Source organism: Opisthocomus hoazin, chromosome 1 (assembly GCF_030867145.1).
Source record: "Opisthocomus hoazin isolate bOpiHoa1 chromosome 1, bOpiHoa1.hap1, whole genome shotgun sequence".
Lineage (NCBI taxonomy): Eukaryota > Metazoa > Chordata > Aves > Opisthocomiformes > Opisthocomidae > Opisthocomus > Opisthocomus hoazin.
The window spans coordinates 105,153,862-105,178,314 of NC_134414.1; the positions used below are offsets into that span (position 1 = coordinate 105,153,862).

The 24,453-nt window shown below is 40.8% G+C and overlaps 1 protein-coding gene across 1 annotated transcript in view; it reads right to left on the reverse strand.

Annotated features, from left to right (window-relative positions):
- Positions 1-24,453, reverse strand: part of PCP4 (Purkinje cell protein 4) — a 55,231-nt gene that overhangs the window by 27,200 nt on the left and 3,578 nt on the right. The window contains exon 2 of the mRNA XM_075444787.1: positions 8,167-8,218. Within this exon, the coding sequence (XP_075300902.1) occupies positions 8,167-8,218 (52 nt within the window). The remainder of the gene's footprint in view (positions 1-8,166; positions 8,219-24,453) is intronic.

Here is a 24,453-nt window from a genome sequence, read left to right on the forward strand (position 1 = left end):
CTAATGACCTAGCCTGATCTTTACAGACCAGCTTCTCATATAGCATTAGGGCTTCTACCACCTTTCAGGTGCTCAAACACCCACTGAATTAGGCACTTCTTAAGTGCCAGGATCCCAGTGCTGCAGGAAGCTGGATCCAAGTCACATCTTTGTCATTGAAACAACAAAGAAAATGAGACAAAAGTTTACCTGACAGGGAAGTGGTGGCTGTCAGCTAAGGGCAGAAACGAGGAGTCAGAAAGGCCAAACCCAGAGCGTAACAGGCCGCAGTCAATGCAAATATCAAAAAACTCAAGGACAAAGCAGCATGTGAAGATCCTCAGGGGTATCCTGAAGAGGGCTGGGTCTCAGACTTTTTACTTTATTTTTACAAACTCCATTCTTTGAGGCAATTTCACTGCTCCTTCATATTCTCACTGAACATGGTTTGCCTAACAGCACAGTAAGCTTTGGGGTGGTGAGGGGGTGCACACCATTTAACACAACAGGGCTGCAATCTTCTATTAACTACTCAAATTAAGTTACAAGTGAGCATAATTCATTATTTCCTTGGGCTGCTTCTAATCTCAACATTGCAGAAATGCTGCAGCTCTACTAATTTCTACCTCCTGCAAAGGTGCAAAGAACCAGACTGTATGAGTGACCATATGTAAGTACAGATACTTATATATGTGTGTTCACTTCTCACATTTTTAGAAATGCAGCTGAATTTTTGGGTGACCTCAGTTCGAGAGCATCACATGTAAGCGGGCACACAAATTTCACAAGTTGTATGCAGGCACTGTGTTCAAAACAAAGATCCCATAAATTAATCAAGTTATTCTTGCAGCAATCTGGAAAGAAAGAGATGGACTGGAGAAAAATTGTTATTGTTATCTCTATTTTTAAATACTCGGAAGACACTCAGTTACTATGGTGGTGAGAACCATATAAGTACCTACACAGATTAATTTGTAGCAGCAGTGTTAAGTGTGAGGGTTTTTCCATCTCAAAGGTGCCAGCTAGCTACAACCTTTTCCTCTAAGGAGAAAAAAAAGCGAGAAATATATTTTGAAAGAATTTCATATTTACGTCTTTAAAAAGTGAGTTTAAAAAAGTGGAAGTCATTCTTCTCTGGTTGTGCTGTTCTGCTTTGGTTTTTCCCTGTGGGGCTTCTGCATTTAATTTGCTCTCCTGGTACTCTTTCATCAGATAGGAAACCATCCTTTTCCTCTCCAGTGTAGATCCAGGGAGGAAAAAACCCCAAAACAACACACAAGAAAAAGCTGCATAATTAACATTCTATTTTAGCATACATACAGACACCCTTCATGTGCATATACTATATTCTTTGCGTCAGTAGATGGACTTATTTGCTAGTCATAAGAATAGTTATAAATGCTACACAAAATGAAAACTTGCAGGGAATTCCAAAGACAGGACACTGGCCAGACTACGAGCACTGCTGGCTCTGCTAATTGACAAAATTTTTAATACAATGCCCTTTTTTTTTTTAAAGATGCCCATGTATAAACATTAAAAAATGAAAGCTTCTCATTACCAGATGAAGTGCAGCAGTAACGCACAGTATCAAACTCGACTTGTCTGATAACGGAAGAATAAGAAAAGTAATACTTGTAAGAGAGCAGATACTGAAGTTTAAATTAGATATATTCATTATTTTAAATTCCACCAGAGGATATTCTCCATGAAACCAGATGGCCACTGCATGTGTAGACACATGTTCACTACAGAAGGTGTCTACTTTACCTCAAACACACATAAAAGTTACTGCTTTTAAAGTTTTTGTTGCTAGATAAACATCAAAAGTTGTTGATGATAAAAATTTTGTGAACAATCCTTTGTCATCATCATTGCCCCAAAATAAATAGGCACACAGCATGCCTCTGGAGAGGACTCGTACTTATCCCTGGCCACAAGAAATGGAAATTCACCTAGGAGAGGAAATGAAGTTCATGTATAATTCCCCTCTCTTCCTTTCAGCATCCTCTCTAGGGAAGATCTGTGAACAATCTGAAAGCCTTGTTATTAAAGGCTCAGTCTTTAGCTCAGACACTCTGGCTGCTTGAAGAGATGAACAGACTCCTTGATAAACAGACGAGTCTGGGCAAAGGAAGAGATACAGGCCAGGGGAGGTCCCGAGACGTATTTGGCTTGGTTCTGGGTAAACTTTATGTGTAGTCAGCCCCAAGAAATTGCCTGAAGTGAAACTCAGCATATAAGGTTGCCTGCAGTTTTTGCCATGCATAGCTATGGCTCAAAATGGGATTCATCTAGAACTGTTTACTTTGAATTCTTCTCCTAACTCTCATCTGAAACAGTCTCAGATACAGATCATGGTGTTGAGTTCACACAGGATTTTTACACCTTCCTCTGAGCCTGAGCGATCTGTACATGAGCAAATACAACTTATATAACTATGCCGAGGGTTCAAACACCTTTGGATTTCGGCTTTGTGAAAATGTTATGTTAATTTGATGGTTGCATATACGTCTAGGAATGTTGCTGAGCCAGACACTTCCTATTTGAAGAGATGAGGGATGAGATACAACAAATAATTCTCATCTCACTTCCTAAATCCCCACCAGTACCAGCTAGGTTGTATAAGACAGGACAGAATTTGCCTCTGGACAGACTGAAAGAAGTGGAAGAGAGACTGTGTTACTGTCTGAGAGATCATATTCCATGAAATACCACTTTCAAAGGACAAGAGAATTTTAGCAGAATATCTAGTGAAAAGAGACAAGAGGGCAAGGTCATTTGCCTCCCAGCACTCAACCTAATATCCAAGAAAATTCAATATTTATTAATTTCATACAATACTCCCCATTCTAACTTATGATTCATGCTGTGGGGGTGAAATATCAGAGAGAAGCAGTCTGACAGAGTAGAGGTCTCTACATTGATTCAGCAGTTGCTTACAAGACCTATTTCATCTTTTGCCACACAAGCAGTGTTTTGTGGGAAAGACAAAACACACAAGGCATTGCAGTGCTGCAGTTCAGTCACTGGCCTTCCCTATGACTAAAGAACATGACCTCTAGACCCGGGAGCTAGAGCAAACCATGTTCCATGAGATCTTTGGAATATTTATACAAATTAGCCTCATATGTTCCCTCCCTTTTCAAAATCTTTTTTCCACAAGTAAGTTTATTTGTAGGGCTGTTCCCAAAAACACTACATTTTTTATATAGTCATTGGAGAATATTAGTGGAAAATTAATTTCAAGTTCTTAAACAGACATTTATATTAGACCATACTACAATAACGATCCTGGCCTCTAGCCAGGAATTAAAGCTCTATTAAGCTAAGCACTCTGCATAAATAACTATGAAGATGATTATTCACTCTGTTGGACCTAGCAAGATTTTTTTATTCCCGAGTGCAGTGTGCACAGAGTGCAGAATTTCCCAAATTCCTTAAGTAGATGAAGTGAGTGAATGGACTAGCTTAAAAATTACATAGCAAAAAATTGCAGGGTAATGAGAAACGGAATGAGAAGTGACAAGTGTTAACCTACAAAGGAACTTCGTGACATTGCCAAGGTAGTAAGAACAGTAACGTAGGAACATCCTGTTTTTGTTTAGGATGCATTTGCAAGCATGATAGGTCAGATTAATCAAACCAGGTAAGCAAAAAGGAAATTATGGCTTCTTATCCCACACTGACTATTACACCAAGTCAGATTCATACAGGAGGAGGTGCATGGGGTTAGTACTGCTGTCTTCTCTTTGGATTTTCTATCATAGAGCACAGCATTATATAACAGAGTTTACAAATTAAGTCTATAAATGCATACATACATAAGTACATCTTGGCTTTCAGACAGACTGAGGTCCTTCGAGACCCAAGGAGGTTATGGCAGCTACACTTACATGGCTACATACAAGCTGTTTTAACACAGGTGCTTCTGTATGCATAGTATTACTGCTAATTATTAGGCTTGTGTTTCTTCAAATATAGTCCTTTGACCAGTTTTCACTCAGGAAAGCTAGTTTATGTAATTTAGTCCCAATAATTTTTGTTTTCTCCACTTTGACAACAGTATGAAGTTACATAGACTTCGCTGACAGCAATACAGTATGTTTTGGATGGAAAAGCTACTCAGCATTATACAACGCCCACTGAAGCTACCAGGAGCTCTTCGATTGACTTCACTAGCCACTGATGTACCATGAGAGCACACTGTAATGCAATAGTCATGCTTCATTAGCAAGACATGAATGACCATCTGATTTTGACCATAACTGTGCAAGAAAAAACTAAAACTTGTTTAAAAGGTCAAGATAGACAGGAGTCATCTAGGGCTTGACCAGCATCCAGTGAGGCCATTGAAAGTTAACAGCAAAACTCTCAGTGTGATAAAAGTTACTCCAACACGAGTGGTCATTTGGTATTTATAATACTGATACAGCTTCAAGAACTACCAGGCTCGTTGCTGCATAAAACCCAGGAAGATATGGTGGTATATATAATACAAAATACAGCAGAGAGGAATCCTGTCTGCCAATGACCAGTGCTCTGAAAAAGAAGAGGAAGCTTTGTCCCCCACACCTTACCACCTAGCAGTCTGGAAAACTCTTCAAGAAAGCAGCTGAGAGAAGACAACTGCTGATGAATGAAGGTCCCATGTAGGTACAACAGTCCATTCATCAACATGATAGCCAATATAGTTTGGGTATGGGATTTTCTTCTTCCATTATCACAAAGTCTTGTACTGTGGCATATCACTGCCCCAGACGACTGGCTTTTCTGAAGCTCAGTCTCTTCCATTGCTCACCCCCCTTGGCCAACAAAGCAAGACTGCTAGAATGAGGCAGTGCCTGTGACAAAAGGCTGGAAGAAAGGCTAACTAAGAGAGACCACTGCTGTGTTGGTAAGAAGTAAATAAAACTAAGGATATAATGTTGCTCTCTAACAAAGGTCAAACAAGAACATGCATCTGTAAGCATCTACCAAAACTATCACTACTATTAAAGGAATCTTCAGCGATTTAATTTCCCTGAATGCTTTACAGCAACAGTAATGCCACATATGTCTTCAAAGAGGAAGAATGCTGATTGCCAAGGTCATTAGTTTTATTTTCTCCAGTTCTGAGCCAGCCTAGAGATGGGCCCAAAATTCAGTTTCTACAAACAATGCAAACAAATCCTGACCCATAGCAGTGTCACTACTGTGTGAATCACAAACTCTGAAAACAGGTGAGCATCTTTATTTGTTGTTAGGGCTAGTTTTCAGCAGCTTTTCCTGATCCTTTAATCAAGAGCAAGGACAGTGACCAGACTAGTTTGCCTTTGCAAACATTTTCATAGCATGACTTTTTTAAAGAAGAAGATGAGAGAGTTTTTGGTTTCTTCCCCCATGCCCTTTTCAACAAGAGAGAAAGTTTCCTTTTGATAGGGAAACAAACATCTGAAGAGGCTGATAACAGCCACAGTGAAAATTTAGGACATGGACACACTGCATACATCTAGCCAAAAGACATGTAACAAAGGATCTATACTGCGTATGTAGGTTTATAGCACCCCCCAATTTTCAGAGGAGTAAATCACTTCTGCTTGAGTTTTAACTACACAGAGCTAGTAAGAACAAAGAGCTATATATTTCTGTTTCTTTGATTTAGAATTCAATCTCAGGTTCAAAGTTCTGATTCTGCTTTATTTTCATGCAAGCATGTGAATTAGGAAGATCAGAGGACTTTCTTCCATCTCCCCTGCTGCTCCTCTATTTTATGTAGGTGACAGGTTTTTTGCTATAATTTAATTACAAAAAATAATTGGTATCTATTTGTCTAGGATTAACTGTGCATCCACCTGTTAATATTATACTTAAAACTACGCTACAACTAGAATAATATACATTTTTGAATTAATGATGCAGCCCTTACTCAAAATTCCCTTTGAAAGAAAGAATTTGCTTTAAAAAGACTGCAGGATCAGTAAATCTAAGCTAAACTTGACAACAGGACAATTTTACTTGTGAAGAAATTCAAGGCAAATGAGCTCAGTTCATAATGTGCTGAAACAGTAAAGAGAAAAACATGCATCCCATGCTGCCCAAATAGCTAACATAATTTTGCTTGCTTTCCTTTCCTGTTAACTTGAGAATGCAAATGGCTTTGCTGTCAGGGTACATTTGTTCCCACTAATTCAAGACACTACAACAAGCCAAAATATTTCTTTTTTCCACTCCAATTTGTGTTTTATCATATTGAGATCATCTTCAGATTTCATTTACTGTAACATTATGCAAACAGCCCTTATGGGAAAGTCACCTCTCTGTAATAGGAAAACTAAGCATAAAAAAGTCTCTATGTTTTAGGATGTGTTGCTTCAAAGGGCTCAAAAATTCTGTTCAGACCAACACATAAAGACCAAAATGCATATCCAAAATAAGTGCCCAAATATCTTATCTTGGAAAACCCTTGCGTTTTCACAGAACATACTTACATTCTCCTGATTTTCAGTAGATGGGATGGACTACCACAACATATTTTTTTAATTAGAACTGGATGATCAAACAGAAGCAGACAGCATATTTATATAGTTTAATCCTCATCCTGTTCATGAATGTCTACAAACTGATGCTTCCTCATATTCAGTTAGGTATATAATATATAATTAAAGCTGATCAGAATGTTTTCCTTTGAAAAATGTTTCTGATGGTAACTGGATTTCAATCAAGTGATCATTTCTGTGTAAAGCATTTCTGCCTCCTATAGGAAATAAAATGAGATCTGTGGAGAGGGATCTGGGTGTCCTGGTGGACGACAGGTTAACCATGAGCCAGCAGTGTGCCCTGGCTGCCAAGAAGGCCAATGGGATCCTGGGGTGCATCATGAAGAGTGTGGCCAGCAGGACGAGGGAGGTTCTCCTGCCCCTCTACACTGCCCTGGTGAGGCCTCATCTGGAGTACTCTGTCCAGTTCTGGGCTCCCCAGTTCAAGAAAGATGAGGAGCTACTGGAGAGAGTCCAGCGGAGGGCTACAAGGATGGTGAGGGGACTGGAACATCTCCCCTACGAGGAGAGGCTGAGGGAGCTGGGCTTGTTCAGCCTGAAGAAGAGAAGGCTGCGAGGGGACCTAATAAATGCTTATAAATATCTGAAGGGTGGGTGTCAGGAGGATGGGGCCATGTTCTTTTCAGTGGTGCCCAGTGACAGGACAAGGGGCAATGGGCACAAACTGAAGCACAGGAAGTTCCGTCTGAACATGAGGAAGAACTTCTTCCCTCTGAGGGTGACGGAGCCCTGGAACAGGCTGCCCAGGGAGGTTGTGGAGTCTCCTTCTCTGGAGATATTCAAGACCCACCTAGACAAGGTCCTGTGCAGCCTGCTGTAGGTGACCCTGCTTCGGCAGGAGGGTTGGACTAGATGACCCACAGAGGTCCCTTCCAACCCCTACCATTCTGTGATTCTGTGATTCCAGCTAAAAAAAAACTTGCTGTTTTCACTGAAAATTCAGTTTGATTTTCTGTCTTTGGAAAAAAAAGTCAACATTTCCAACTAGAATTGTTTGTGCCACTTAAGGGGTAGAAATTGGTTTCTGCTGACCCCTTTAAGAGTCCAAAAAAAACAGTGAATCATCCCTTAGAGCAGTGCAGCATGAGTCCAGATTCCCCCACCTATGCAGAGTGTTGAAGTTAGCCTATTTCCCATGCGGTCCGGCCGTGTGAGCTTCTCAATCCATAGCCTATCTCTAGCAATAACCACATAAGCTCTATGCAAGTGGCTTCTAACTTTGTTATTTTAGTTATGTGGGATCAGACCACAGAAACTACATTTATGAGCAAATCTTTTGTAATTAATTATTTACATTCACCTTCCCCATTCATGTAGCAGCTGGTCATAACATTTAACCTAGTCTCTTGTGTCCTTTTTTGTACATAGCTAACACTGTCTTGCTCTAGCCTTATTTGTATCTGCACTGACTTCTACAGAGTCCTTTGGTTTACCATAGTATGAGCTCAGAACCAGGTCTCTACATTAGCAGATAATTTGAACATTCTAATATAAATGAAACAATTCCACTGAAGCCCTTCCAGTCTTTAAAACACACTCATAAGATACGAAACAAGGACTGCTGCTGCCTGACATGTATTGCTACAGTAAAAAAGATCTTGGCTCAATTTGACTCAATATTCTCCATCAAGAAAATGTCTGCCCTTACCATTCTCACCAGATGTCTTGTCTTTTCCATTTGAAGCTCCGGTTCCTTGTCTCTGATAAGGGGAAGCAAAAACAAGCAGTTAATACAAAATTGAAGGGGCACTTTCCCCTTGGAATTACTAGCAGTTAGCATGTTTTCTTCTCAATACCTTGGATAGTCGTTCACCCTCACGCAATGTTGCTTTGAAAGCCTACCAAACCTGTAAGAACAGCAATGCTTAGTGCCATATAGGAACAGCTGTGTAACTATACATGCAGCTGTATACAACTATCACTTGTCAGCAATGGGATACATGTAACCACATTTCCAGCAGTAAAGGGTATGAGCTACAGTAGGACATCTCTTCAGGTCCCTCCTGTGCTGCCATTTCCATGATTCTTCTGACCTGGCTTTGGCCAGAAGACTCATCTTTCCACTTCATCCACAAGCACAGATGGACCTCCCATTTCACTCTGCCTCATGACTTTTCACGAAAAACTGATATAAGGCATATTACTAAGTAACATGTAGCAAACACCAGTGCAGTCCAAATATAATATTCACAGGACAGATCTATTAGTGTAGTTACACTACTATGCAACTTTCTAGCTTAGGAATAGTCACTAAAAATTATGCAGCATCACAGAATGGTAGGGGTTGGAAGGGACTTCTGTGGGTCATCTAGTCCAACCCTCCTGCCAAAGCAGGGTCACCTACAGCAGGCTGCACAGGACCTTGTCCAGGCGGGTCTTGAATATCTCCAGAGAAGAAGACTCCACAACCTCCCTGGGCAGCCTGCTCCAGCGCTCCGTCACCCTCAGAGTGAAAGCATCCCCCAGGTAGAGCATCTCACAGGTGGAATTAAGTTTATTTAGCAAACTAGCACAGTAGATCTTGCATAGTTTTGCATAAGAAATTCATACTTGTGTGTATTACTGAATGCGATTAAAGAATTTATCCTCTAGGGTTGTACATGTAAAAAAGTAGGAGTATTAAATTCAGTGAATAAATCCAGCTGCATTCAGCCAGAGGCAGCACATTCTCATGCATCAGGAAAATTAACAGCTGCAGCAGCACTGCAAACCAAATGGCTTGTGCCATAATATGGACAGTCATATTGATTCTCTTATGAAAATTCATGCAGGCATACTTCAGATATTTACTCTAGACTACTTGATTAAAGCCTTCTCTGTTGCTCTAGTTTCTGTCCATTGTCTCCCACAGTGGTTGTATTTTCCGGGTGTCTCGTGCATGTGGAGCTAATCACGACATAAGTACAAAACCAGTGATGGGGTTTCTCATCTTCCTTACCATGGCAGACTCCAGTGCATACCTCTGCTCTACTGACTGTGCCTCATCTCACTCTGTGCAACGAGTTAGACCACCCCTAGAGAAAACAATCCTGAGTATATAACCACATCTACAGTCTCCCCATAAGGTGGAAATGTATTTGGCTCCCCCTGGAGCCTCAGAGCCTAAAACAGCAGATAACTTGGTCAACAACATAAAAGAACAGGATTCTAAAGGGATTAGCATCTTTTACAAAAGCGTAAGATACCAACAGCCAGAAATCTACTGAACAATCAGTTCTGCTGATGTTATAAACCTTTATGCCTTTATTTAAAGTTTGGTTAATACTTCCGTATTTCAGTTTCAATCAATGTTTGGAACTAGACTTCAGTGTTGATTTACTGGGACCTCCTTCCACCCAAAAAAAGGATTTTTCCCATCTAAAAACTGGTAACTGTACTGCTTTTTTCCTCCCTGTTCATTTTTAAATGGTTTTTCAAGTTGTCTTATTTCCTGAGTGTTTCAGGCTGTGCTACTTAGCCTTTATGAAAGCTTCTCTTTCCTCCCTAGGCTATACCTGTCAGGTTCAGTCTGCTATTGATGGAGTGCTGGAATATGGATCCACACATTTATTTCATGTCTCTGGATTTCCCCTCAGGGAGAGTGGAAAGTTGCCAAAGAAAACGAATAAAAACTTGACTTTGGTCAATGAGGATTTTTCTACTCATGAGGTCAACGTTTTTGCTTAAGTCCAAAATCAGTCTACGTATTCCACAGCCATTCATTTGATTGGTGACCACTGGACATATACAGAATGAAGCCTGAGAGTCTGCCAAACAAGCTTCTGATAGTCTTTCCTTCAGTTACTCACGTATTTTGATCTATAAGCACTGTATGTTCATCCAAGTGAGTGCAATGAACATGAAACTGAAAATCAGTTTCTCATTAACAAGGCATTGAAACTTACGAAAAAGCCATATACAATGTGATCATCCATCTGCAAAGCCTTCAGCCTTTTATTTCAATACATTCAGTAGACCTATTTTTTAAAATATTTTCAAGATACTGGTATTATTAGCAACTGGACCTTATCACTTCTTTCAACACCTTTCATGATGCTACCACAGGATGCAAAACAAAGCGTAGCTTTTAATGTCCTTCAGAGCACAAGAGGACTAAATATGAGGAGTTACTAGGAGTGTTTTCAAGAAGCAATGGATGAAAGCCCTCCAAAAACTGGTATAACAGATATTGTCCTCAGATGCAATAGATGAAATTAAAATCAATGAAATAAAGAATAACAATATTAATTTCTGGGGTTTGTTTTTTAAACAGAAAAACCCCAAATTGCTGACCATATTTTAAAAGATAAAAGCAATCTAACACTTCCTGTTTCCCATAACTTGTAGCCAGCTTCTTTCATTCAAAGATTGATTCTAAAATTCCCCAGCATTTTCAAAGGCAAGCACTAGGACAGAAGCACTGAATAAACTTTCCACTAGGCATCGAAGAAGAAACATCAGAGCCAAAATGAACACGAGTGAAAAACTGTAATAATTATACAGTGAAACAGGATAAACAGTTTTGTTGCCATGTTGCGTAGGAGGAAACATAGTTTATGTCTGCTTGGGGCTATATTCATTTTTAACTCAGTGGTTTTACAGAACATCAAAGGCACATCATTAAAAATGTCTCCAAAAATCAAAGTCACTCCCAATTTGTCAGACAAGGAAGGAAAAAGGACTACTGCCATATGCCCAAAATCCCAGTAAGAAAATGTTTACTTTCCTGTTAAATTCTCAGTGCTATACACAGCAGCTAGTTAATGTGGTACAAAAAACCGTACTAAATTAGTCCCCTAGGTGTACAAACTAAGGTCAAAGGTTAATGTGCAGCCCAGAGGACCTTTCAAGGAGAATATTAAAGTACTGCAGCAGCTTTTCTACTCATTTTTCTAGCCCCTGCTGCACGTCCAAGCCTAATTTTTGCCTATAATCTTGCATTCTGTTCTTGTCTTGAAATAGCCTGACCTTTTCAGTTATGCTTCCAATTAGTACCTCTGTGTTGGGGATTGTAGCCAGGTGTTGATTACAGAATTTTGGGGGGCAGAGAGGTTGTTTGTTTTTTGAAGAGCCACAGAAAGCCCACTATCAGAAAAATGAAACTTCCAGAAAGTTGCCTGACAAATGGGCCCTTACAGTAATAATGTTATTCTGCTGCTTCATCTGATTGCAAGGCTAACAAGGTACAGCAGGCTGTATACCAGTAAAGCAGTTCCTGCAGACTTTCAAGAGTATACTGTTTCTACATCAAAGAACAAAAGAGCATCCAAGGGTAGAATTAAGAGAATAGAAACAGTGGAATGTTTTTGTGAAGTGAATAGCAGAAAGAGTCAGTGTAGACTTGACTCAGGACAAAAAATAATTTCATTGACATATTGGAAATGTTATTAGGATGTTCTGTACTCATTGACTAGAGGAACAACAGTGAAGTCTGTGCATATCCTTAGATTTTCTTAGGCTTTGTATTGCTATGAGGTCCATCCCTAAAAAAAGGCATTAAATGTGTGTGACAGAATGAAATACATGTTGGTACAATACGTCACAAAAATGGCTGTGGGTCAGCCAGCTGTGTGCCAAGCAAGCCTTTATTCTGCACTACCATCTGTTCTCCACACAAAATTTTCTCTCGAAGAGATACACATTGAATCAAACTAAACTATTCCATAAGCGCCTTACTTTTTTCATAGCCTTTTACTTTGAGTTCAGCTGATTTAGCCTTAAAATGAAAAGAGTACTGAAAAATAAATTTCACAAGTTTATAAAGTTTATAACCTTTCTGCCAGTAAAAATGTCACTGTAAATATCTGCTTAAGGACCCTCCATGTTTTCCAAGTAAGGAAAACTTCCTAGTCAACAGCAGAATGGTCAGGAAACAGCAATTTCTACCTGCCTTTTTTCAAGACTAAATACTTCCTATACAGTTCCTAATATTAGGACAATTAATGTTGACTTTATCCAGGAACAGCATGAGAAGAAAGTTCTTACAAAATGATCTTTACTTAGTGCTGGTTGATCTTTGAAGATACTGGGAGTTTTAGACTACTGAAGTAAGCCCTAGTCAAGGCTCATTAGACTATAGGCATACGTAGAGCCAAAAGCATACTTAGTATACAACCATTACTGTCTGAAGGTTCATAGCACATTGTTTAGTTTCCCTTGGGTGGATTTTTGAGGACATTACATTAGCATGCATACTTTGTAGATGCTAAAGAATGAATTAGAGAAATCTGGATTAAAAACACAGAACAGAAGACGCTATCAAATGTGGGACCTACATGCTTCACATAGCCTCCTTTTCATGTACCTCCTGTCCAGTCATATTTTAGTCAACTCCTCTGGTTCTAGGAGCCCAGAGTTTTCCATGCTTTTTAACACCAGGTATAAATCTGCTGTTGGGAAAAAAACAGAAAGATAACATTCAATTCAAAAACAAGCAGTGGGCATTGAGGAAAACATCAACTTTTGCTGGTAGATCAATACACTATGCATACATGCCGCTTGAAAATAATTATGTGATGAGGTGATATCCTGAGCTGATTGAAATCAATGGAAATTTTGCAATTTCTTTTCTTTCACGGTCTGGCAAAGAACACAAGCTGTATGTCAGAAACTCAATGAAGAGCCAAAATTTAAGTAGGGGCAAGAACCAAGCAGCTATGACCTGGGATAAGTGGATACACTCTGTAGAACTCATTATTTCATAGTGATTAGGTTAAACTCTCCTTTACTGGAAATCTCTACTTCACTATGTTTGACAACCTCTTCCTAATGCCATATATTGACTTGAAACTATAGCACTCAGCATTTCATGTTTAGGTGTGAAAAAACACTACCATTACCCAATTATTTACTGTGTTGTGGTTAAAAGCAGGACAAAAGATATTACCATGTTAAAGACAAAAAATTAAGAGCGTGAAAAATGATCCTGCTATGACAGAAAGATGTTTGTTTACTGAAGCTGCCAAGGGTTACCTTGCCTCTAAATAAAGGGACTGGAATTTTAGCACCTTGACATTTTTTGGAATTATATATCAAAAAGCATGAAGATGAACAGCTGGGAGAGATAAAGTGTACTGCTGAACAGCCATGCACAAAATCTGCAGTTTCACTCATTCTCTCCCATTATAAGTTCTCAAAACTGGTCTGCAATACAGCCAGATGGCAAATCCCAAAGCAACTTCTGTGACGTACAGGTTCATTCACATCAGTAACAGCTAGTCATGGAAGAACATCTACAGACAGAACTGAAGAGTCCCAGAGAAGCTTGGATACAGCTATGAAAACTACATTAGAAGCTACATAAGTGAGCTTTCCCCACTAGTCCATTTCTGCCTCCTTTACAAGTTCCTCCACATTTTTCCCCATATTTTTATAGGCATGGTACTGAATATTTATGAGATGAAAGTGTCCTTCAAAGCCCACTTTTAAGCTAATTGCATGAAGTACAGCCAATATTTTGTCTGAATGATGGGTAAGTCTGGTAACATGTCTGTTACTTTTGTCTCACACATCACTGTAAGAAATCACAGACCACATTTTCTAGGCACCTGACAGAAAGGAAAAATATTTATCAACATACACTTCAGTACAAAGCAGTTTGCTCCTGGTTGTGACCATACACTTCTGGTAGAAATTACTTTCTGGAGACTACCACTTTTCCCTGGCTGCTCCCGCCCTAGAATCTCAGTTCTTTAGGATGTGGCCTTTACTCTCAGCTATGTAGCAACTTCTCTGCATGCACAACGGGAATTTTCTACAGCCAGTTTTCTGGCTGTCTTGCATTGCCAGGGCAGCATAATATTGCCAGAGCCCGAATGCCAGAATCCATCTTACAATATCAGGTATCAAAACTAAACGATCCCTGGCACTCTGACAACTTCTGTAATTACCTTCATGGGTCAAGCAATGTTCTACTTGACTAGCTCTTGATTGTCCATAATTTTATTAAGGCTCTCCTACAGCTATTTTAATAAATTAAAACTCCGCTGAGATGAGTTGGGCTGAGATGAACTGATGGGATTCCAGCTGCAATGGCTAAAAGTTGGCAGTGACCAGCACTGGTTTCCTGTGACTTTCCTAGTCACTGAAGGCACATGAGCATGCACACACATGCACACTGCCATTCTAGAAACCACAGTAATATTTGTCAGAAACTAACAAGGCTGTGGCTAACTATAGATGATATTCCTTCTAGATACTGATCAGTGCCTGGCTCTTGCTATTGCAATGATCTGTGCAAGCTACAATCTCTCTGCAATTTCATCTTGAAGGACACAGCCTGCGTTCACATCCTTGCATCTTTGACAGTCATTTACACTGGTGCAAGTTCTTGTCAAATGCTGCTTTCAAACACAGAAGGAAAGCACTATATTCATAGCATAGCTGTCCATACAAGATGCAGCCTGTGTGAAAAGCAGTTTACCAGGTTGATGTACCGGTTGCTGCCATTTCCCCAGGAAGGAGGACGTGCAGGTTTAGGTACCATTTACTCAGGGTGAACCCACAACTCCCAGGAGACAGCCCAGGGAGGCATGCTGGTTGAAGGCCTCGGCCCTCCTGTTCATCCACTGGACAACCAGGCACAGACAAAGCAACAGGAAACTGAAGGAGTAACCTTGAAGCTGGGGCTTCTCAGGGTAGTTGAAAGACTGGGTTGCAGCCCCTGTTCCTAGGTTATTTTGTTGGCAACGTGGTCGTTGTCCATGTAAAACATTTTATTTACATGTCTGTCTGTGCAAAATGCATGCTCCATCCAATGAGCAGAGTGCCTTAATCACAGGGGTGTTAGCAGAGTTAGGGCATTTGCCTCAATTTAAGAGGGGTGATTTGTTCACTTTTCTCCACACAGAGCTTTTGGCTTGAGGTCAGTCCTCAGAACAGGCACTTCTGAGGGTACACAGACAGAGCTTCAGCACCCAGCAAACTTTCAGGTTAAATAAGGAGGCACCTGATGAAAATTGGCTGAGAGAATCACTGTCTGTGATAGAAGAACCCACTTACAGTGCTGTTTTAAAATATTCAATAGAACAGAGAAGATCTTTAACTGTGCCCCACTTTTGCAATGCTGGGCTGCAATTTATAAATCAGCACAGTGAGAACCTGCTGATTTTGTATGCAGATTCAATATAATATTCTAAACAGAATATTTACATCAACACCAAATGTGATCAACATAATCAGCACAAACAGTAGCTTGCTTAATATTTAGGTTATTAGCATATTTTGAATTAAAACATTATTAAGCAGATATTTCTCCAAAGACATTGTAATCACAATTTATTTTTTTTTTCTGAGGCAGGGATTAATGGGATCTTTGAAGTTAATTTTGAAAGCAGCTGCAAGAATGTATTTCCCAAATCCTGTTAATTACCATGCCAGCCATGAGAAGTAATCCCTCTTTTTTGCAGGAAATGGAGTACTTGATCCTGCAAGGCTTGTTTACTGGGGTACCTCATATGTGGACAAGTAGTTGCCTTCAATTCAGCAGAATTACTTGCATGAGTAGAGTTGGAACCTCAGTGTGCTACTGTGGAATTTCTCTAAACTGTATCTTAGGTTTTGTTAAGCAAAAGGCAAAGAGGGTAAAAATAACTACAAAATAAGCCTTCTCATGCTACTTGCCAAAAAAATACCTCAGCTCTTATTTGGACATGAGTGATACAGCCCCTATCCTAATTACACTGGAAGTTGATAAAGAGGAAACATCAAGGTGACCCAAGAGGAATATTTCAATTACATAAAAATTAAGCTAGATGGCATAAACAAAAAATGACTGAGGTTAAGGTGGTCTCTTCCTTTTTTCTCCTATTATATCCTATGTGTTTGTAGCATCAGACCTGGCACTACAGTTTTAGAAAGGGCATTTTTGGGCAAGAAACTTGCCTTAGAACTCCTGCTTCCCAGTGTAGCCCAATCCAGCCGTACCTCCCCATCCCCAAGGCCTGGTTTGTTTGGATACAACAGTTTGCAAGGTCATGCAGAAAATAGGAGCACTAAAATTATTCAAGTTAAAAATAACCCTTCAGCAGAGCTATGCTGAAAACAATCATTGAAACGATCCAACTAAAAAAATACATAGTTTAATTGTTTCTGTTGATCCTTTCAGTAATGTAGTTGATGTCACTGATCCACAAGCAGTTGTACCAGGGCAACGGAACAGGCAACAGACAGTACCATGGGGAGGAGGCACTGCAATTTTGTTCTGGGAACTGAAAATCAGAGCAAGTCAGTGCTTCATACCACAAAACATAGCATGTATCTCCCTGGGTTATTGCATTGCCTCCTAGCAATCTTTACTCTGCAACAGAGCAAAATGTAGAGCAACATGGGTACATCCATGAAGTTTAAATTATAAGCCTTGGCCACCTGTGCAGGCAATACAGACAGTTAATGGCAGCTGACTGTGGCATCTGATTAGGAGCAAAACAGAACCTTGGGGATCAGGGAAAAGCATTTGGATTGAGATGGTATCTTGGGTATCCTTTAATATTAGGATCCACAGACAGGAAGAGTGCCATAAGTCAATTAAGGGGTCAGGGTCTTTGACTAGGCATATTATAACTGATTATAGATGGTGGTTTTATAACAAATATTTACTTTATATTTCATTCTTCCAAACCCTTCTGAAGTTTAGGGTGATTTAATTTGCTGAGCTACAAACCCAGCTGTAACTGAGTTAGAGGCTGTCTTCAAGGGACAGCTTGGGTTATTAATGGCAAAAGTCTGCACTGACAAATTGCTTCATATCTGATCATATTGACTATCATTATTAAGCTGCTTCTTCCCAGACTGAAAAAATTCTGCTGGCATTTTTGGGTTTGTTTCCAGCTGTACAATTAAAAAAATTGTTCTCATTTGCTTTCTATTTCCCTACATATTTCAGAGGTAAACAGATGTTATTACAGTCTGTTAGACTGCACTAGTAACTTTCCAGCCAGGTTTTTAGAAGGTGTTGATTATGGAAGTTTCAAGCTGCCGTGCAAGGGAACTTTCTGCCTTCACCCTAGGGCAAAGCCTTCTGATTTTCAAGACAAGTGCAAGATGAAGCAGCAAGGATGTTTATGCATCGCTCACTCTACTCCTCAAACCCCCAGGCAGCCAGTCTGGTCAGAGAGCAACTCTGAGCAGCCCCCCAGCCATCTGCAGTTCCGACAGTAGCTTCTTTTGGGCTATTCCAGTAGCAGGGGAATCACTGGACTGAGAGCATGCTGCAGCCTTGGCAACGCACCCTGCCCAGGGGCTGCACAGTGAGATGACGCAGACCTGTTATCACTGGCTCTCTGCCATGAGGAGATTCATACCAGGGGAACCCTGAACAGGCTGCTGAAGCTGCCTCAAAATGGGGCCTCGCTCAACAGGATTTGTCCCACATTGTTCAAATCTGTATCAAAACTGATCCACTGAGACTTTGAGGGAGCTGCTTTGTTCAAAGTGCGATGCAGTTCAGAGCAAAGCTGTCTTGACACTGAGTCTAAACAGCAGCCAAGCAATTAGGAACAGCCCTGCCATACTAAAAAGGAAAATGGACAGGGTAATGCACAAGGTCACCTTGATTGCCAGAAATCAGGGACAGAATCAAATATGCCCACATACAGCAAGCAGAAGAAAAGCCAGGTTACTGGCTCTGTCCAAAAAATACGGATTTCCACAAATCAGAAGCTCCCAGGGCCCTGCAGCTGCTCAGTGAAAATGATGCTGCTGTCAGCTTCATTATTAATAGTAGCAGAGAAGATAAGAAAGCAATTTTCACTGAGCAGCTGTAGGTAGTTCCCAGGTTCCCCAACCCCAGGACAGACCCATCAGGTTACCTGCCCTAAGACTAAATGCTTCATAGTTCCTGTACTGACCTAGCCATGGAGTAAGTCCAGAGAAAAAGTGGTCAGGCAGGTCAGCAAAAGCCCCGCCCCCCCCCCCCCCCCATTGTTTCAAACACTGTCCCTCCACAGAACTGTTTTCCAATTCAAGTTCAATGAAAACTTGCAAGTTTCTCCACTCCAAGTAGTCATTCATTCCTTCTGTCTTCAGCGTCCCATTATGTATCAGGCTTCATTCTGCACTTTGTGCCTTGCATATGAAGTGAAAGAATGTTACCCAACTAGACATCTTCACCTTCTTCACATGAACACAGCAAACCATCATCACAATGTCATTAAAAAGGACCCTAATGTGCTCCTCCAGAAAAGTCATGCCTTCATTTTGTTAATATTCTAACATACCCATCCCGTGACTAGACAGAAGACAGGTTACTCAGAAGTTTAACACAGAAAGCAGATAGTAACATTCACTTAGACCCAGCTGTGTGCTGCCTGACACACTGCAGTCAGACAAAAATACCTATTAAAGGCTTACATGGCATGACCGCAAAGGATCTTGCTAGAATTCAGATAATTTGACTTGTGGGTTTTGCAATTTACAGTATTAATGCTAGATCCTTTGCTACCAACATTCCTGCATCTGCAGATCTGTCCCGTAAGTCCAGTTCCAGGATGGAAGTACACCAAGCTTTTAGTCCAACCAAAGAATACAAAGCAGCACTCAGAATAAAAGCCCTGTGAAACAAAAAAGAGGATCTCCTGTAATCTAACTTGGGAGCTCCATACAGCTTGGCTTGGATGTTAGTGCTGTCCAGTAGCTTGCAAACTATGCTGAAGGAACGAAGCAATAGCTAGCCAAGTCTGACTGGCAAATTAAAATTGGCATGAAGCTAGCCTGCCTCAAGCATTTGGCTGCCCTGCTTAAACTTCAGTACATGTGTGCTGGCACATGCATTTTAATGTGTGCCAAGCCAACAATGTGTTTGCTCTCTTTTCCAGTGGTGAGCATGCTTCTGTCAGAAGAGAGTGGAGCAGTGATATGTATGAAGCAGCTATGAAGCCACATCTTATTTTTCCACAATGTCATCTGCAGAAAACTGCCTGCCTAGCCATCTTCACTTACCTAGCATGCTCTTCTTCCTCCTTCCTATCAAGTTAATGCTTCTAACTTGTAGCCATTTATCTTCTGTCCCCGTTTACATCACATTTTACTAATACATGTTTGGAATTCAAGGAATCAGATTTCACTGCCATTCAGATTTCCTTTCTGAACACCACATACTCTCTCCTCAGTTCAAATAAAAGGCATTCTTCAGAGTACTTTAATTAGTTCTAAAATTTTGTGCTTAAAAGAGTCAACATCCAGAGTATTCAGTATTTTAAAACAGAAGTAATTTAATCCTGGGGATTCTAAAGAGAAAGAGAAAGACAGCAAGAATTCCATTACTTGAGACATTCAAGCTAGAGAATAAAAATCCTTAAAACTCAAACGAAAGACATGCTTGTGATTTTCATGAGAATTATTTTTCTGCCTCTGTACCTCTCCCTTACTCCCCCACCCAAACTTGGACTTCAGCATTCTCAAATGTGTTTTCACATTTAGCTAGGCATTACACTCTGGTTCATCTCAGGCAGGCTTCTCTCCTTCACCACATTATGTCACTCTGTCCACCGAAGCCTGCACTCACCTTGTTTGGTCCCTTCTAAAGAGAAGTCCACCTTGGACTTCCAAAGCTCAACTCCCTCATCCACTAGTAGCAGGCACTCTTTCATCTGATTAGCCCAGCCTCACCCTACTACCTATTGAGGTAGGGGGCTTTGCTGAAACACACGCAGCTTCTTAGTAGAGACACCAAGGTACAGTAGTATGTGTGTAATGGCACCCATCAGGGATGGATCAGCTGAGTAAGTCTGGATGAGAAACCAATTCATTAGAGTCAATTTTTGGGGGGGAAGTGTTATGGTGTCTATAAAAACACTCACAAATCACTGGTCTTCCTTCATATCCCAAGCATCACTGTAATAAGGTCTAATAACACCAAAGTCGTCAAGAAATCATCCTCATATGTATTAATTTTTGCCTTATCTGCTTAGTTACACACTTGCACCCACTGAGTTACCATAATCTTGATAGCCTTTTCCTTGAGAGACGTCTTCTCCTGTAGTCAGAATGCTGCCAACTACCATTTCAATACCTGCTTATTCCTCTGGTGTTTGATTCATAGAGAACAAATCATCATCAAGACAGACTGACAGACAGGCATCCAGACCAGTGCTACCTGCTGGGCAGCAAGGCTCATTTTGGAGGTCAGAGGACACATGGAGATGCAAATCATTCCCAGGTGTTAGCAATGGGTACTGCCTGCTTTCCAGCACTCTGCCTGGTGATTTTGAAGCTATGTGGATTCCTAGTTTCCTTGAAAGTTTTTCCTCCACCCTGTAGAAAACTAACATGCTTTGTGGAAAACTGCTTCTCATGTGCAATCCTACTAATTCCTACACGTGATGTTGCCTTTACATGACTATTCCAGCTGTCTCACTGATTCACTCCAGAAAAACCTGCTAATTCTTGTCAAGCTTAACAAGTTTTAGCATAACACAGAGTTGTCCTGTTTCCAGGGATAGCCCTAGTCAGTGCTAGCTTGGGCATTTCTGAACCATGCTCCATCATTCCCAGAAAATGTGCACCTAAAATCCCTACAAATACATCTACACCAGCACGTACAGCTAGCCAGGATCCCTACAGGTCTCCCCTCTTCTCCCTCACTTCTAGGGGACTCATGCTGTGATCCAACATGACCTTCCACAGCAGTGCATATCCCTTCCAAGTTTAAGCCATTATAACCTGAATCAAATGTTCAGGTTTCTCTGGTTTGCAGCTTTAGTCCTGCTGGCACTAGCTGGCAGCTCGCTCCACAGCACAGCTACAATCAAACCTGCCAGCCAAGGAACAGCAAGTAAAGCTGGTGACAGGACAGCTCAGACCTCTCTGTCAGGCAGCATTTGGACACTAAGACTCTGCATTAAAGACACTAAATATACACTTGTATATACTTTGCCATTGTTAGAACTCTGAAACCCTTATACCTGCTGCCACCCTTCTCATAAGCTTGCTGTCTCCATCCAAGGATCTTTGCAGTCTTCAAAGTCAGACAGAAGGACACCACCTTTCACAGGTTTCGCCCCCCCCCTTTTGTTTCGTACTTTCAGCTTTAATGAAAGAGATCTCTAATATCATTCTGTCTGCCTTCACAGTACGCACAGTATCAGCTGCACCACTGATTAAGGTCATGTTTCATGCACTATACAACACCAAGGTGATAATGTAAGAACATTCAGTGTCTGTAAAATAATACTCTAACAGGAAAGGCAGTTCAGCTGTAACTAATATTCAAGCCATGTAGGCAGACAATTTTCATTTTTTCTGACTAAATTCGTGCTTCTTCCTCCAAATTCCATATTAGTGCATAAATAAGGCTATATCCCAGTTGGTACGAATTGATCATATGAGATAGCACTGGCCAAAGACCTGGCTTATGTGACATTTGCCCAATTTACCTATAAGTAGACTAGTCCGGTGTCAGGGGGAGCAGTCATGGAGAGTGTGAATAAACTTGGACTTCAAATCCTGTCATTAGTAATAAATTTCACAACTGCAGCTCTCCTAGAGTTTCCTGCTCTGAGCTTATTCCATCAAGATTGCCATGCATTTTCCTATTTAGAGAAAGGTAGCCTATATAGTCTGTCTCTTCCATCACTTTCCGTAAAAGAAATAAATACTGATTTTCTTAATTAAAGGTAGAGAAAGAAGGGGAAAAAGGATTTGTTAGTTACAACTTGACCTAGTTTCTACTTCTGTTACATCTTTTTGTTACAAACCCGATCTCCAAACAACTGAAAATAAACAGAACACCTTTTCTTAGAAAGGGGGAGAATGTATGTTATTCGTCCTCATTAGAAGATCCTGTGCCTTGCAGAGAAGAAAGTATTACATGGCTCATTGATATGTCACAACTGACAGGATGAAGAAAGGTACAGCTTTCCTCTGATGCACGCAGCCTTCTCCTTGCAATCCTCTTCAGCCAAGAAGTGGGTGTCATGATTTACATATCCCATGTCTAGGCCTAGCCACTCTATTACAAGTTCTTCTATGGCACAGCTAGAGAGAAGGAAAACATGTGAACAGAGACACATTTTCCAAGTCTTCCCTACAAAAAAACAAGACAGACAATAGCAAATAGTGGCCTGGAAATCAAATATTTTATTCAAATCAATAAACAAACACCTAGCAACCTTTGAGAAAAAGGCCACCACTGTTCCTGTTAAAGTTGACTGCTACTATACACCACATTTCATGATTAGCACAATCTAGTTAATGTAGAAACCATTGGAAGATGACTTATAAACTTGCCAATGCATTACAAATTCAGGGATCTTGGACTAGAAAAAAAATAAACGTTTGCAACCTGAAATGATATACTGTTATCAAGTATAGCAGAATGAAGGCTAGAGTTTTCCTGTTTTATGAATGCAGGAGGTTTTGCTTTAAGTTACTCTTTTACAGGGAAGCATGATATCTGAAGTATACTATTAAAGCTAACTGTCCTTTAATAAAGTGTTGTGTTGTTTGACTGTTGGCATTCTATATATTGCAAGAAAATCAGTGTGCTTCTTTCTAAACAGCATGTCTGCCAGTTCCACCAAATTGAGATCAATTTCCAACATCACTTCTAAGTGCTATTTTAGAAGATGCTTGATCCCACTGAAACCAGAGTGATGGAAGGAGTAGGCAAAGTGACAGATCTAAAACTTATTATTCTCCCTTCCTCCTCTTTTGAGCTGCAATTTACCACTCAGCTAATAAACAGATGTGAGTTAAAATTAAAAACTGATGTTCATGCGCCTTATCTGTCCCACCCCCATCCTATAGCAGCTGCAGAATCTCCTCCTCCACCCTGCCATGTTCTTGCTGCACTTTTTAGATCTATACACTTTTGTACCCACTGTGGGTATAACCTCAGTGAGGCCAAAAGTTAACAGTTGGGGTCCATGGCAGTATCTGAAAAATGCGTCTAGAAGCGTCTCCCTAATGGCTGGCTCAGACACCCCCCCAGGACTACAAGCACCACACAAGAGAACAGGAGGTCCTCCAAACAAACATGGCATGTTTTCCCTGTATAAACACCAGCTTTCTGATTTAGTGCCATCAGGATTATTACTATACAATCCTCACTTCAGTGTTTGCAGATGTCTGATTCTAAGACCCTAAATACCATTTCAGTGGAATGGTTTCAACTGAATTCAGGAGAGCAGCCCATGAAAGAACCCCAGCTTCCCCATTGAACTACCTGAAGCAGCTACAGTTTCAGACAGAAGCCTCCATGTACACCTAGTATTTCACACTTGGACATACCCTCTCTTTCTCCAGCAGCCTTCTGGTGAACACAATTGTCCAGAGTGACAGGGACATGTTCCAGGTTCTCCCTCAACCCAGATGAAATACTCTGCCAGCTTAGGGGCATGCCCAAACCACCAGTCTGTGTGTTATTACTGGTTTTGAAAACAGCCCCAGCATAGACTGCCTTGGTGATTAGTGTCTTACACACCTCAAGCACTGGCAAAGCTCAATTTTCAGAAAAATGTCTTTGACTCCAGTGTTAGGCCATGTTGACTTCACAGTGAAGCCTCCATCTTTGCCAAGTTGGCTGCCTGTGTACCTCCCACTGAAGGTGATCTGAGCTCCAAAACAAAGATTCAGTACTCCAAGCTGCGGAGGAGAGCTGTCTGCAGCTCATCCCCCCCTCCCCCCCACAAATGAGCTGCACACCTGTATTACAGGACACATGAGCACCCTTCATGCTCCCTTTGAAGGTGGACATAACATATCAGTTGCTGCAGTTTTCAACAGCCCAGAGACAACACAAGGCAAAGAGCTTGCTTAAAGAAACAACAAGACCCGGTGTTCTTTGTATTCAAAGCCTGACCAAAAAAATCCTATATTTATGCAGAGATCAAGTCCCCAGCTCTTTGCCTCCCCGACTAAGACCTAAGCACCCTACAGAGTCAAACCCCTAACAGCTCTCTTCTGTCTTACAAATTTCATGTGCCTGATTGCTTTATGTCTGTTTCATAAGGAAAGCTAG